Source organism: Lytechinus variegatus, chromosome 3, assembly GCF_018143015.1.
Source record: "Lytechinus variegatus isolate NC3 chromosome 3, Lvar_3.0, whole genome shotgun sequence".
In the NCBI taxonomy this organism is placed as follows: Eukaryota; Metazoa; Echinodermata; class Echinoidea; order Temnopleuroida; family Toxopneustidae; genus Lytechinus; species Lytechinus variegatus.
The window spans coordinates 10709035-10726063 of NC_054742.1; the positions used below are offsets into that span (position 1 = coordinate 10709035).

At 35.1% G+C, this 17029-nt stretch overlaps 1 protein-coding gene across 1 annotated transcript; it reads left to right on the top strand.

The window, feature by feature from the left end:
* The first annotated feature begins 1523 nt into the window (after positions 1-1523).
* LOC121410197 (cell division cycle protein 123 homolog) lies at positions 1524-16345 on the top strand. The gene is made up of 11 exons (XM_041602124.1): positions 1524-1795; positions 8004-8072; positions 8484-8532; positions 8857-8952; positions 9532-9638; positions 11692-11740; positions 12972-13047; positions 13931-14053; positions 14516-14544; positions 14837-15070; positions 15974-16345. The coding sequence occupies exons 1-11, from the start codon at positions 1722-1724 to the stop codon at positions 16022-16024; spliced, it is 957 nt and encodes a 318-aa protein (XP_041458058.1). The 5' UTR covers positions 1524-1721; the 3' UTR covers positions 16025-16345.
* The last annotated feature ends 684 nt before the right edge of the window (positions 16346-17029 follow it).

Genomic DNA, 17029 nt, shown 5'->3' on the forward strand with positions numbered 1-17029 from the left:
CAAAGGGCCCAAATGGCAGGCGATGTATCATAAGTTCATGCACCCAGCATATGAAAGTACTGAGAAGAAAAGGATCAACATGCAATCTATAAGATTGTGTGCGAGCCCTTCTACAGGGTGACAGAGAAAAAAACGGTGATAACCCCGAGATTTATACTAAGTAGCAAAAGTGTTGTTGAGTTTCCCTCTCAAACCTGACTATCTGCATATTTCAATACTACGTGTTTGACATGTCTGATGGTGTTAACCTTCTCTGCTACTGTTTTTATTATCAAAATTGAACTTAAACTGCATCTTATCTCTTTGATAATATATAAGAACGACGTAGCTAGTTTGTCCTTGTGATTGTTAATTGGCCAAGGGATACAACTTCATTTTTAATCACAAAAAGAAGAAAAAATATTGATGGAATTGTTCCCCCCTTTTTTTCATTCTGTTGCACACCTGACAATTAATTAGACTTCTATTTGGGCCAATATTAGTGGCCCAAACAAGAAATCTTCCTTCCAGGTCAAAAGTCATATGGGCCATACCTGAGCACATTGTTATGGTGATGTTTAAAATGCTTCCATGATTTGATAGATCACCTTCAGCAATCATCGTAAGCATCAAATATCTCAAAGTAGTCGTAAAACAATAACACCATATTTCCAAAGGATTTCAGGCGAAACGTAATCATATTGATATAGCTTGGGTTGAAAAATCAATATCCTTCCATAGATATATAGGTGCAACAGTCATGTTAATGCAAATATTAACAAATTGGTGCTTGGCAGCAGTTTCTGTCACCATTCCTAACTATTATGCTTACAATAAAAAAAGGCTATTCTTAACTTTATTACAATTATGTGGACAAATACTTTTAATTTGATTTTATTCCCCATGAGATTGTGCGATATTTATGTCAGTGGTTTACTAAGATGACATAGCTGCGTAACAGAAGTTATTACTTTTTGTTAGCCTTGGCAAAATTAATAACCATTCGTCTCTTCCATTTTTTCTGTCTTTCATGATCAAATGAATGAATTGCAAATAAATAAATGAATATACAGATAATAAAAATAGAAGGAATAATATAGGCCTTATAATAATGATCATGATGATGATGATAATAATGATAAAAATTAGTTAGTTCCTCTATTCTCCTTCATACTGCTTTCTCTCCCCTTCTCTCCTCCCCCTTTCCAATATCTCCTTTTGTTTAACTCTTCTTTCTTTCTCCATTTCTCATTTCCTTCCATTCTCTTTTTCATTCTATTTCGCCTTTTTTTTTTCTTTCCTCTCTCTCTCTCTTAGTTCTCCTTCATTTCTTGCCTGTCTTCCTCCCCCTATACTTTTCCTAATGTGTTTCCGGTTCTCTCTTTCACCTTCCCTATATTCCTTTCCCCCTCTCTCCCTTTACCTCTCCCTTTACCCCTCCCCCCCCCCCCCCCTTCCTCTCCCCTTCCCTTCCTAGCTAGCCTTTCCTCTCTTTCCCTTCTTTCACCTCTTTGACTCCGGTGATTGCGCAATTCAATTCCCGATTATGATTTCTGCATATCGATATCGCGCGCTGTACATGCAGCAGACGACTGCAAATGCATTGCAGTTCGCACACTCAATGGCATCTTGACGAAAGTTAGTTGATATTCAACCGTATAACGATAACCTAGGAGCTCTTAAATATATGAATGATGATGTAAATTTTTCATCGACTTTTCTGAGAATAACTTTTATCAACAATGAATCGACAGCATGTTTTGAACTGTAGTTTTTCGTCTTGGTACTCTAACTTCGTAGAGCGTACGATCGAGAGGTACGTATGTACGTAATGTGAATACAAATGCGAATCGGTTTGAGATCGCACGTTGTCAACAGGGGCCGATTGAACGAAAGGGTCTTTCCAAGGGCATCATAACCTTGTTCATTGAATGAGTGGGCAAGGGCAAGGATCAGCCCGTCTTTTGTGTCGCCCATCTTTTATGATGCGCTAATATAAGCGGGATTATTAAGCAGGGTATTTTTTAAATTTATGATAAACAAATGAAATTTGGGCATTATCGCGTATCGTGATATTGGGAACCGCCGTTCACTTCATAATTCATACAGCAGCGTTTTATTCAGTCACACCACGGTTCTCTATTTCCATCTCCATTCACTTTGTACACAACTTGTGCGCGTATGCAAATCGACGAGTGGTTCCCGAAACCACGATTTGGCCGAAATTTGTAAGCTTGCTTTAAATCAAATTTTATACAATTTCATGAGATATTGCATCATTTTTATAAAATTTATTTTAACGGGCGAATAAAATGTGTTTGCAGATATTGAAATGCGTTTCACATGGCGCATCATAAAATGGTCTACATGAAAGACGGTCCTTGCAAAAGACCCTTTCGAGCAATCGGCCTGAGGGTACCTCAATCAAGTGATACTGAAGTTTGCGTGTGTGGGCTCCACTCCATCACTCAAGGGTTCATTACATGCCATCGCGGACAGAAAAATCAATCCATAGAAGTCATGCGTTGTGGACACCAGAAGTGAGATCGCAGCACGCGCGACCCACTAGTTATAAATCGACTGCCAAATGTGGTTTCTAGTGCAAGGTTAGTATACTACATGTAATCCTAACCTCGCAATATGTGTGAGTGCCACTCCTTTTGGGGCAAGAGTAAGACTTCCATATGTCCCCTCCACTAAAGTTGAGAAAAAAAATATGGAGAAGGTTAATCAAGAAATATCTAAGACAATTTAAGAAGGAAAAGTTGGATACATACCAAAATATGGCTTTATTCCATCAAAACTTTGAGTGTGTGTAAATCTCCAATTCCATCAGTTTATTTAGTCAGAAAAATAAATTCCCAATAAGCTTGGAGAGTAGACTAGTCGTAATATCGGTTGATAACCGTTTTGACATCCATGGGCCATGGCTTTCAACGATTCCTGCGAGCTCAATGAGTAAGGCGTCAGATTGGAGATGCTTCGTTCTGCAGCGAGAGGTTCGAATCAAGTTCCAACCAGAAGTAAGAAGAAAATAGGAATGAAAGAAGGGGGTTTTGGAGAAGTACTTTTTAAAATTAGTGGAGGGGACATAAGGAAGTCTTTCCCCATTTGGAGAATTGCCAATTTGTCCACTGCCAACTCGTTCACTTGCCACATGGTCTACCTTCATTTACTTTTAGTCTAATGCCATTCCATCCATCAACATGTCATCTAACAACCATTTGGTCCAATAACCAATATTTGGTCCAATCATTACATTGTCTAGATCTAATCACCATTTCGACAAATAATAAGTGCTACAATCCAATTAGAGCACGAATTGGACAATACAGGAACTCGTTCTTCCCATCCACTATTATTGAGTCGAATCACCTATTGAGTGACGCTGTCATCAACTCAACATCAACAAGCTCATTCAAGAAGGCCATTGACAATGTTGACAGGACCTTCTAATTCTCACTCCGCCCTCTCTCACGCAATCAGTTTATGCCCAGGAGGGCCCTGCATCGTATACATCCAGATCCAGGTCTGATAACCAGTTGGTCTAATAGTAATACCCCTTTTCTTTTCATTCATTTTGCACAGTTAACGCTTTAATTTAATTGGACCAAATGGTATGACTAAATGGCTATTGGACCAACTGGTTATTAGATGAAAATGGCATTAGACTTAATGAAAGTAGACGATGTGGAAAGTAGACAAAATTATGATAGACCAAATGGTAGGTGACGAGTTGGCAATTGGACGAATTGGAAATAAACCTTCCATTTCACTACTGCTACACCTACCCAAACATCAAGGTACAAAATTCGCTCTGAGTCTGATACTCCGAGTGTCAAAGGTGGGATTCTATGGGGGGAAAATATAAAAATCATGCACTAAAACAGTCATTAAAAGAATAAAAACATCTTCTTTACATTTTCATTTAACTCCATATCCATCCTCCGGTTTGTCTCAAAATTTGTGATTTAGAGCCAGTATCAGGTTTCTCACACATATTCATTCACTGCCGAATCCAAGACATCGCAAATTCCCAATGTGCGGCAATCACAGCTCAATTCATGAATATTCACGAGATGGACTATACAGTGCGTCCCAAAAAGAACTATACACTTTTGAAATGGCTGCCAAATAAAAAGTATATCACTTTGGGGGGAAAAGACTTATATATATGGAAAGCCAATAAAGTCATCTTTCAAATGACACCAAAATGTTGGAAAACTATTCATGCTTGAGTGAGCACTACCCACTTAAACAAAGGGTATGAAAATTAGGGTGGGCAGGAATTAGCCTTTCGGATTCTTTCAGTTTTTGAGAGGCGAGTCCCTTGGAACTTGCAAACTTGAGGGTGTTGTGATGAATTAATGGTCATTCATTATCAATTTAAATTGTAAGAGCAAATTTCATGAATTATCAAACTGAAATTCCATGCATGAGTGAGCATCAATTGAAATCTTTAGTGCAGCATTTTAACTTTACAATGTGAGTCTTAGCAGTGTGTTCATTGGAGTCAGGAGAATAGGGGTAATATTGTACTTCAGTGGGTGAAGTAAGCTTATGGTAAAAGGGTCAACAGAACGTTTAGCCTCCCTCCTACAGGTCCGTCCCTCCCCCTCCTGTTGAGATTGAGACTGATTGCTATTACATGTACGAATTAAGTGCAAAGCAGACTGTCAATTTGATAATAAATTCTGAAAATGTACCTATCGATCATTCAATCAACAATCTGATAGTAACTCAACTCAATCAATGTGATCAATCAAATATTCACCTTTTCAATAAATTATCAATAAAACATTCAGCTTTTTCAATAAATCATTTCATAAATCATTATAATTATTCAAGTTTTTAATAATCATTCAATGGAAAAGAAAGATCCATCAACCATAAGTCACTTGGCATTTCAGTATTAAATCCATGAGAAAGAAAGGGGTGGAGGGCTGAGGTGAGTACATGACATGTAATTTGTAAAAGAAAAGTCTTACCCTATCTCACCCCTTGCATGTAACAGGTACCATCACATTACTCTGACTCTTACAAGCACACTTGCTAAGATCCACATAATAAACTAATAATGCTACACTGAAATTACAATTCCTGTTTACTCATGCAATACATTTCAATTTAGTACCTCATGAAATTTGCTTAAGAAACCAAAACTGATCTCAATTCATCAGTAATTTAGCATAACACCCTTAACTTTGCAAGTTCCAAAGGACTCACCTCAAAAAAAAAAAGCTGGAAGGCTAATTCCTTCTCACCCCAGCAAAGGCTAGTTTCACAGGAGGGGTGAAGGGGGTAGAGAGAGGGGGGGTTAAGTGTTCTGTTGACCCATTACCCATCAACGTACTTCCCCCACCTAAGTCCTATCCCTATTCTGACTTCCATGAACACATTGCTGAGATCCATTTGAAAAAGTGAAAAATTGTATTTCATGTTCACTCATGCATTAAATTTCAATTTATTCTTAAAATTTGCTATAAAAAACCTAAATTGATGATGACGATCATTGATTTATCAAAACACCCTCAACTTTGCAAGTTCCAAGGGACCCGCCTCTCAAAAACTGAAAGAAACTAGCAGTCTAATTCCTGCCCACCCTAATTTTCATACCCTTTGTTTAAGTGGGCAGTGCTCGCTCAAGCATGAATAGTTTTCCAAAATTTTGGTGTCATTTGAAAGATGACTTTATTGGCTTTTCATATATGTAAGTATTTCCCCACAAAGTGATATACTTTTAATTTGGCAGCCATTTCAAAAGTGTATAGTTTTTTGGGGGACGCACTGTAGATCGTGATCTGATGCAAATGTGAAACGAACTCGATCTATACAGTGCATCTAAAAAAAAACTATACACTTTTGAAGTAGCTACCAAACAAAAGATATGTCACTTTAGGGGAAAAATACCTATATTGGAAAATAATAAAGTCGACTTTCAGATGACACCAAAAAATTCGAAAACTATTCCTCTCATCCCTTCCTCTCCTGAGAGACTAGCATTTGCTAGGATGAGCAGGAATTAGCCTTCCAGTTTTGTTTGGAGGTGAGTCCTTTGGAACTTGCAAAGTTAAGGGTGTAGTATATATGCTAAATTACTGATGAATCAGTTTTGGTTTCTTAAGATAATTTCATGAGGTACTAAATTGAAATGCAGTACATGAGTAAACAGGAATTGTAATTTTAGTGTATAGCATTTTAAGTTTATTATGTGGATCTTGCAATTAATGTTCTTGTTAGAGTCAGAGTAATATGATGGTACCTGATGCATATAAGGGGGTCAGATAGGTAAGACTGGGTTAAAAGGGCATCCTTCTTTGTGTTCTCTTACAAATTACAAATCATGTACCCTCCCCCTCCAACCCCTCTTTCTCTCTTCCTCCTGGATGTTATTCAAAACTTAACTGCCAAGTGACTGATGGTTGATGGGTCTTTTTTCTGTTGAATGATTACTAAGAAATTGACCTGGGGAAATTGACTAATTATGATGATTTATGAAATAATTCATTGAAAAAGCTGAATGTTTGATCACATTGATTGAGTTGATTTACTAATAAATTGTTGATTGAATGGTAAAAGTTGATGACCAAATTATCAGAATTTATCATCAAATTGACAATCCGCTCTGGACTTTATGCATACATGTAAAAGCATTCAGTCTCTATCTAAGGGAGGCTAAACATTCTGTTGACCTTTTCCCATCAACTTACTTCACCTACTTAAGTCCTATCTCACCCTTATTCTCCGTACTTCAATGAACACACTGCTGAGAACCACATGTTGAAGTTCAAATGCTGCACTAAGAATTGCAACACACGTTCACTCATGCATGACATTTCACTTTAATTATTCATGAAATTTGCTCCAGCAATTTAAATTGATCATGATTGATCATTAATTTATCACAACACCCTCAACTTTGCAAGTTCCAAAGCACTCACCTCTCAAAAACTGAAAGATATTGGAAGGATAATTCCTGCCCACCCTAATTTTCAAACCCTTTGTTTGAGTGGGTATTGCTCACTCAAGCATGAATAGTTTACCAACTTTTTGATGGTATCTGAAAGTTGACTTCATTGGCTTTCCACATATTTAGGTATATTCCCCCAAAGTGACATATTTTTTGTTTGTCAGCCTTTTCAGAAGTGTATAGTTTTTTTTAGATGCACCGTAGATAGATATCTATAGATGCAATCGTAGAAAATTTTACGTATTATGTATGGGCTGGCATGCAATTGTAATAAATTCATTTTCTCCTTAATGGAGGCAATAGAGGATTTTCAAGGCAACATTGCTTCTTGTTTTGTGTGTGTGGATGGATTTCAAGTCATTTATACCAATAAGTGTTTTCCACTCATTCAATGAACAAGGTTATATGATGTATTTTTTCCATATTTTCCTAAACATTAAAAAGGAAATCCACTATTTTTCAATACAAATTTATATGGCATGTTAAGAACAGCTTCGTGAAACAGACCCCAGGCTGCCCCCAAGTCTGAAGTGTAGTCCAAGTTTTCTTGAAATGGTGTGGAATTGGCATGCCTGCAAATCATGTCATGTAGGACCTTAATAAATACTTTTAATGGGTTGACTCAGTTGGTGAAATTGTTCAGGAAACCACTTGTTGATTCGTATACATATGCATACAATGAATAGGGAGCCAAATCTTGTAAGAATGCATGTGGTTGCCTATTTCATGACAATGCCACTCAATTAAAGAAATTAATATGTGAAAATAATTTGAAATAACCTCTTATCTTAAAAGAGGGTAGGCCTATTTGAGATTCAGTTTAAGTATTCTTTATTTTTAGGAAAAAATTTAGTTCAGTTCATTCATATCTATGAATACAATAATAGGTTTTCAATAATTATATCTCGACTAGATATTTGCAATGGTAATTAATAATGTCATGATTGGTGAGTGAAAGAAAGACCTTGCCAATTTTATTTGTGTGTTATTTTTCTACTGTTGTATCTGATGTATTATTTCAGTTTTTTCAGCACATTTTTCTTTTTCTTTGCAGTGAAGTCATAAAGCTGCCACAGTCCTTTGTCAACTATTTACTAGAAGATGGAATCTATCTTCCTCTTAGGTATGTGAAAACGGCAATTTGACTGAAGCAGTCCTAATTGCATCATTTAGAGACAGAAGTTAATCAGCTGTATACCCTGGTTATGCTTTTTGTAAAATGTATAGTTCTGCTACCATCAACACGCTTGGCTAATGGTGCAGACATTTTTCCCTTACGGTAGCTGTACGGCAAGTTATCGGCCATTTTAATGAAACCAGTCAAACCACCTATATGTAGCTGGTGCAAAAAATATTATAATGACTGTTTTGTGATCCATTTATTTAATATAGTTTTTGTTTTCATATTTAAAGCTGCTGTAAACTTCTATGGATTTGTGTTATTACCTTTGTTAGCATTTCATACTATTTAGACCTACATGTACACAATATTTTATTAATTGATGTAAAACATTTTGTTTTCCTATTTTTATAGCAAAGCTGAATTAGCGGAGCAGAATATTCATCGTGAGCTATCATCCAAGGTAAATAATGAAACATTTTAAATGCATTTCAATAATAAGCGAACCTTTCAAGGAGGAAAATAAAAAGTCAATAAAAGATTTATTATTTAGGGAAGGTTCATTAATGACAGCAAAAGAAAAAGAGATGGTATAAACTAACTTATTGAAATAGCAGGGCCTGTTGTGAGAACAGATTTGGAACTGAAGTGGCTACCCTGGGTATATATACTGTATTATAGTGTCATATTGTTTGCATTCCAAACTTAACACTTAACAAAATCACAGAGGCTACAATGCCTGCTAGTAGTCCATAAATATTACAGTATTAATATTTCATCTTTACAGCGTCCATCATTTCCTGATCTCCAAGCTAAAGTAGAGAAAGTAATCAATCAACTTGGAGGTGCAGTTTTTCCCAAGCTTAACTGGAGTGCACCAAGGGTGAGTATTCTGTTCACAATGAAATGAACAAGTGTGCCTGGAGAAAGTGTTGCATTTCATGTAACATTGATATTCTATGTGGCATTCAGAGTAATTAATAGTTTGTCTCTTAAACTGAGAGGTGATTATTTGCTTTGCAGTCCATATTAGCAATATACTAGAGAAAGGAAAGGATGTGAATGGTCTAAAGAAGACACAGGCTTAAGTTATATTCACCAAAGAATATTACTTCTTGCTGGTTGCTGCATGCATATCTTTGATTTCAGCATGTTTATAGTTAAACATGCTTAATTCAATCCTCATTTTAATAAAAAAAAATGCAAACTTTTATCCAAGATAGTACATATTGCAATGAACTTTTAGTAAAGACCATGCACAATTCAACATCTCTTTCATTTAAAGCCAAGCAGTTGGTTTGATACCTTTCAAGTTGATTTGAATGTGATTTTGTTTATTTTTATGAAAAAATGAAAATAAAGTGCTTCTCATGTAAGGGGACATCTAAATACTATAATGATTTTATTTATTGATAAACTTTGATTTAAATTGTGTTTTTAATCTTGATGTTTGTATTTATAGGATGCTTCCTGGATTGTATGTGGCAATTCTTTGAAATGCAACACTTTTAATGATATAATCCTGCTCCTCAAAAGCTCCAACTTTATATCCCATGATCTTACCAAACCGTAAGTATATCATTGTTTCTATCAACCCTTGATAACACCTTCATTTCCTTATCTCTTTTCTATGTAGGGGGGATGGTGATACTCAATATCCCAGAATAATGCAAATATTTTTGTGCAGATCTGTCTCTAATGTTCCATTTGTTTTTTTTACCTTTATACTCAATCTTTTTTATTGTTTCTGATAACAATTTTTATGAATTTGTATTGTTTGATGAAATGATAGTACCATAATGTTTTATATTTACATTTGTAAATATATAAAGCTGTAAAAAGTGTTTAGATACATTGTTCCGGTGTATTGAGCTCTATATGAACACACAAGTGGAATATTATTATTGCTGCTATCATCATCCGCCATTTTTGTCTCGCCCACCAGAGGTGAATGTGAGACTTATACCATGGTCACATTTGCTCTGCGGTGGCCGTACGGCGAGTCAAAAACAGTTGTTTCAACATTTTTTGTACCAACTACGTATAGGTGGTTTGACTTGAAATTAATAAAACGGCTGTTGTCGACTCGCCGTATGGCCGCCATAGATCAAATGTGACCAAGGTATTAGGGATCCAAATGTTGTCCGTCCGTCACAAACCTAATGACTCATAACTCCACAACCGTAAGTCGATTTTCAACCAAACTTGGATGGTAGATGGACTTAGGGGACCTGCATGTTATGCTGCAGTCGGAGGTCACATGGTAAGGTCAAAGGTCATTTTCAGGTCAGCGTTAAAATTTACATGCAGGTCAACGCTAAAGTTTACATGCAAGACTCTTATGACACCTAACTCTGCAACCGTAAGTAACTTTTCAACCAAACTTGGATGGTAGATGGACTTGGGGGACTTGCATGTTATGCTGCAGTCAGAGGTCACATGATAAGGTCAAAGGTCATTTTTAGGTCAACATTAAAGTCTACATGCAAGACTCTTACGACACCTAACTCTGCAACCATAAGTCACTTTTTAACCAAACTTGGATGGTAGTTGGACTTGGGGAACCTGCATGTGATGCTGCTGTCGGAGGTCACATGGATAAGTCAAAGGTCATTTTCAGGTCAATGTTAAAGTTTACATGCAAGACTCTTATGACACCTAACTCTGCAACCGTAAGTCATTATTCAATAAAACTTGGGATGGTAGATGTACGTAGATGTAAGTTTTTGAAATGTCATCATAAATCAGAAAGTGCATGGACCTAGTTCTTGAAACTTTGACATAGAATAATCAGGTATTACTTAACATCCTGCCTGAGTTTCAGGTCACATGACCAAGGTCAATTGTCATTTAAGGTTAATGAACTTAGAACATGTTTAGGAAATCAATATCGAAATCTTAACCAAGTTTAGGTTTTTGAAATGTCATAACTTAGAAAGCATATGTAGTACTAGTTCATGTAACTTAGGCTTAAGAACAATTTAGTATCCCTAAACATCCTGTGCGAGTTTCAAGTCACATATCCAAGGTCAAAGGCCATTTACGGTTAATGAACTTTGATAATGTTAGGGGTATTTGTGGAATTGTTATAACTTTAAAAGTTTATGGATCTAGTTCATGAAACTTGGACATAAGAGTACCAATGTATCCTTGAATATCCTGTGTGTGTTTCTGGTCACATGACCAAGATCAAAGGTCATTTAAGGTCAATAAACTTTGGCCGTGTTGGGGTATTTATTGAATTGGCATCATAACTAAGAAAGTTTGTGGATCTACACGTATGTAGTTCATTAAACGTAGACATAAGGGTTATCAAGTATTTTTGCACACGTCTTAGGTCACATGATTATGGTGAAAGGTCATGTTGGGTCAATGGACATAATATTTTATTATGATATTATGTGAATAATTATGCAATAGCTGTCTTCAAAGTCAGCACTGTTGCTATATTGAATCGCGTAATGCAGGCGAGACTGCCAGAGGAATTCCACTTGTTTTTTTAATTTACATGAACTGAATCACTTGTATTTTATGTATGTGTTTGTCTTAAGGTTTTCAAATTATCATAATTGATATTTGACAGACTATGCATGAAACAATCTAATATATAATTTTTTAATAGGTTTGAGTTATGCAATGAGGCAGAGCAAGGGGGACAAGTACAGTACGAGGTAATCTTAAACTTTCAATTTCTTTATTTCATTTAATATTTTAAGTGCTTATAAATTTTGTATTTGATAATAATGATGATAGTAGCTAGTTTTTATATAACACTTTTCCCATAATGGCTCAAAGCACTTTAACGCATATTACCCAGGTCGATGTATTAAATCCTACACAAAAAGTGCACAATTCAATTCCCTGGACAGTGTTCCTTGCATTCATCACAACCTCATCATGGCACTGGCAAGTTTAAATATACAATAACTTTCACATCCTACTGGGTACCCAATCAGCACTTGTGTCGAGCAAAGTCGGGCAAAGTGAGGAACATAGCTACATGTATGCTGATGATGTGATAACAGGTTGCTTTGAAGCAAGATAAAGGATTTAATTGATTTGGATGGGGGATATTTTATCTCTGCATTGTCCATTTCAGCAATATGTCTAGATAAATTAGATGAGTGTTTGAATAAAAATGAAGAAAAATATGTAGTCATTGATACTAATACCATAGAATGGTGAAATGTTTCAAAAGACCAAAGTTGTCCTAGAAATGATGCATTTAATTATGTGACAAGACACTTAGTTTTCATTTTTTATTAAGAGTTCCAAAAGATGCATAAGTGTACAGTGCAAGCGCATTTAAATGAAAGATGGGCTCACATGCATACGGGCAACAAGGATGAATTTCCTTTTGTGAACCCTGGCATACATGTCACATGTCAACTTGTCTTTATTTTCCTTTTTTTTTGTCTTTTACTTTGTATGTATATATTTCTCTCACACCATTGCCCCACCTCCTAGTGGAAAGGATTTTCATTGGATTAATGAGATGAGAGTGCCATTAAACAGCTTTTCTCATTGGACATTGCATCATGGGTCTGACATAGAGATACAAAATGAAGATACCTTGTACCTTGTAGTTCCATTCCCTGAAGTCCTCCACCAGGAAGGGTAACTCAGGGCTGACAATAAAATGGTTCTCAGAATACCAATTCAAAGAGATTATAAGGGTATTTTATGTCATTGATTTTAACAGAAATAAAAAAAAGACATTTTTTTCAAAGATAAATGAATTTCAGAATACCATTCCTTGGGATCTCTTCATGGTAATCTTTCCTCTCAAGTGGTATCTATATCAAAATTGTTTTACATGTATTCAGTCAGAGTCTTTGAAGAAATAGGATTATTACTAGACTATGGTAAGTTTCTAGTTCAATCTATATATTTCACTTTCAGTTGGTGTTAAGAAGATGGATAGAAATACCTCCTTCAATGGAATTCCGTGTGTTTGTTGCAAATCAAGATGTCATAGGTATGTGCACATTTTTAGGGCTCTTGGTTGTGGATACTTAAGTGATCTTGAACTAACAATCATGTTACAATCAAAGTTAACATGGGGGGGGGGGGTCAGTTGCCTCCTATAGTACATAGCATGCACATGGAATCAATTTTATCTACTTACATGTCATATCTTCCCTTGATGATGGCAACATTAGTGTTAGTGATTATCAGTAGCTTTGAGAGAATCAAAGTTCTTTATTGACAGATGCTCTCCTGAACCTGTCCAGATGGCTACTGTGTATAGTCCTGATGAATCAATATCAATTTAATTAATTTTTATTCAATTTTTCAATGGTACCAGTGTTTACTATTGTAATTTTCACTGACCCTCTGTATGACAACCATTGACAACAATACTATTTTCTTATATTTAGGCTGTATCACATAGATTTAAAGATGTAGTTTTTAAATATTTCATTACTTTGCATTTCAATCATTTGAATTTAATCTGTATACAGGGATGCCACAGAGCTACCAAGTCTCACGCATTATGTGTGAGACTCAAGCATTTTTTACTCTTGTTCATCCCCTCAAATCTCTGTCTCACGCAACTATCACAGCCTATTCCCATATATATTGTACACAATGTCTGTGATCTCACTCAGATTCACAGAAAATCTCAAGCATAGCTGGTTTTTGAACTTGGCATCTCTGATGCCAGTTTTCAGGCAAAAGCCCGAATTCAGGATCTGGCAATTTATTTTCAGGCCATAGTTTTAGCATTTTTGTGTACAAAATATTGTATTCTAGGTGATTTTCAGGCCCTCTGATCAATTCCAACTGGCATCCCTATATATAAGGCTGCAATATTTTGAATATTACAGTAGATATTGTTTTTATTTTTCTTGGACTAGCAATCTCACAACGTGACTGTCAAAGTTTCTTTCCATGTGTACCTCCGCTGGAAGATGACATCACATTTGAGATAATCAACTTTCATGACAGATACATAGCTGGCACATTCAAAGAACGACATTGTAAGTTTTATTGTACAGGGTAGCTAAATGATGCCTTTTTGAAACTGAGATATGATATTATACATCAGCGTTACATTCAGCAATAAATTATATATTTTTAGAAAGAGTGGCTGTTATCCAGTCAGTCTATTATACTTTGCATTTTATGGTTATATATTGAATGTATTAAGTGGTATGACATGCATACATTTGTTGGAAGACTTTTTGTATCTCTGTAACAGCAATAACAGTATCTAATTTTCACATTTTTATATGCTAATCCAACATCATTTAAGTTGAAATACAGGATTTTTTTTCCTCAAAACTTAAAAAGTATAGTTATTTGTAAATCAGTACCACTTTGACTCCTACCTGTTCAACTGATTCTTATCTTGAATATGATTTTTATTTCCTACAGAAAATGAAATGAAATATTCCATTGTTATATTCATGTTTCCATTTTTTTTTATGTTATGCATTCAGATGCTGTAGATGTATTCCGCAAAGACAAGGTGAGTATATGTTACGCAACGTTGCACTCCTTGTTCTCATAACATCTAGGACCAGAATTTTTTTTTTGTAAGAGCAGGCTAATAATTTGCGTTAATAAAAAATATATATAATTAAAAGTTTGTATGGTTTCTTGGAGAAACATAAAAAATAAACGCTCGTAGATGTGTTATAGGGTTTTCTTAAACAAAATTTATTAAGTTTTGATACAGTTTAATAGCTGCCATGATGTTTTTTTTTTTTTTTTGGTCATATTTTTTATGTAATACATTGATTTTCAATTATTTGTTGCAGGCTGAATTTTTGATATTAGATTTCAACCCTTTCAACGAAGTGACTGATTCCTTACTTTTTACATGGAATGAGCTCTATAGAATGAGAGACAACGATGAAGAATGTCAGTTTAGATGTATCAGAGAAGAGGCTGGTGTACAACCCAGTCCATATCTAGCTTATTCTATGCCTTCAGACTTCTTAGATCTTTCCACTGGGGCAGATGCCAACAAGCTGGTCGACTTCTTGAAAATGGTAAGAATTTAAGGAATAACATTTCTGAGCAGTCAAGATTGTACTCTTTGTTTTTACGAGAAGTTTTATACCATCCTTGATTTTCTGTTGAAACAATATTTGCGATGTACAGTATGTATCACAAAATTGCAAAAAAAAAATTAAAATGTGAAAACAATCAATTATATAAACAGAAGAGTATGAGAAGTTTAATTGCCAGTATCATAAGATCATAGGAATTTAATTGAACAAATATTGCCATTGAGGAGACAAAAACTTGTATCATAAAAAATTAACATTGAACAGAGTGAAATGAATTCACTCTTTTGAATAAGCTTCGATCTCACATGGTGAAAAGGCTTTGCGTTCAGATGGTAAAAACTTAGAAATTTGATAAGAGATCACAGCTCATCCGTGAATAAAGCAAAAATAGTTATCAGCCATGCCAAGAATGTCTGAGATATAAGGTGTAAGCCCCAGCAACAATATGTAAATTTCATTACCATGTGAAGGGTTAATAATGAAATGTGATATTCCAAAGTCCTTTGAACTCTCAAAATGACCTTATAATGGCAGTCATTTTGCAGCTGGTAGTAGTAATAACATTTTGTAGGACTTTGAGCTGGAGTATCAAATTGCTTTCATACTTTTACACAGAAACATGAGACATTTTCAAATTTATTACCTTTTTGTTTGCTTGTATCTGTCTTATAAACGTTTGAAAATACTTTATTCTTTAGAGAAGCACACACCTAGGATTTAATCCTTGAGGTATTAGGCAAATTCTTTTGATCATTTCATTTTCACTATCTGTTCATCCAAATATCATTACATTGCAAGAAGTTTTATAGAATATGTTTCATGATCATCTTCATGGTGGTTTAAAAGAATAAATGTCCTTTTTTTCTTTTTCATTATTCATAGGAGGTCCAAAGACAAGATGATTGTTGTTCGTCTGATGATGATGCTAGGTGATGATTTGTCCCTCTGATGCAATAGTATTCACTGTTACCTTCTATCCCAATATATCTTGCATGTACTTTTCCTTCTGTGTCTTTTGCCTCCTCCTAAATGTTCAATCTGGTTAAGATGAGAATCATGTTTCAAATGTATTACAAGTAACTTGGTCATTTAAACTTACATACTCAATTCTCAACACTCATGTAATTTTGTTCACATTGCAATCTCTGTATTAAATGGTGGTACAACATATCAGGCATACTATACTCTTTAATCACATTCTGACATGTAGATATCATATGGGCATTTTCACCACAGATGGACACAGAGGCAAAACAAAATCAAATTGATACTCATGTCAAATGCTTTATTTTTTTAATAATACAAGACCTGAAGTTTCTGGGACAATTTTTTGTCTGACTCTGGCAGCCATTTTCTATTTCAAAATAGCCGCCAAAGTATGGATACAAATTAGTGTCGAAAATTGTATATTGATACATATTTTATTTTGACAGATTTTTAAAGAACAGGTTTGATCATGTTGCTTTCCCTTGTGATTTAACTTGCTACAATAACACTTCATAAAATCCCATAGAAAGAAATGCTATTAATTCATTTATCTGATAAAAAAAATATTGATGAAGTATGTAATATGGTATGTAACGTCCGTTACCAAAAACATTAACTTTTTTTATTTCCCAGAAAAGAGGATATATTATATGAAACTTGGTAGATTTCCTCCTTAGGTAACACCCCTCCCTTCTACACCAAAATTAAAAATAATCAATAAACAATCAAGCCATAGGGAACCATTGAATATGTGTAACGTCAGTTACCAAGTGGAAAATGTAATGTCAGTTACCATGATAAAACGTTGGTTACCAGTAGTGAAATGCAAATGTGGTCAATTTTATGGTGAAGAAATGTTGTATACTTGTTATTTAAGTCTTTCTAGTTAAATCACACAAGGAGCTTGCTGTTGATATTTGTCTCGCCCACCAGAGGTGAAGGCGAGACTTA

What these genes read in the sequence shown, in the direction of transcription:
- LOC121410197 (XM_041602124.1), top strand. Translation starts at nt 1,722, where the DNA reads ATGAATCGACAGCATGTTTTGAACTGTAGTTTTTCGTCTTGGTACTCT. An exon ending in GTAGAGCGTACGATCGAGAG is followed by an intron (nt 1,796 to 8,003) that starts GTACGTATGTAC and finishes TTTTCTTTGCAG; the next exon opens with TGAAGTCATAAAGCTGCCAC. An exon ending in GGAATCTATCTTCCTCTTAG is followed by an intron (nt 8,073 to 8,483) that starts GTATGTGAAAAC and finishes CTATTTTTATAG; the next exon opens with CAAAGCTGAATTAGCGGAGC.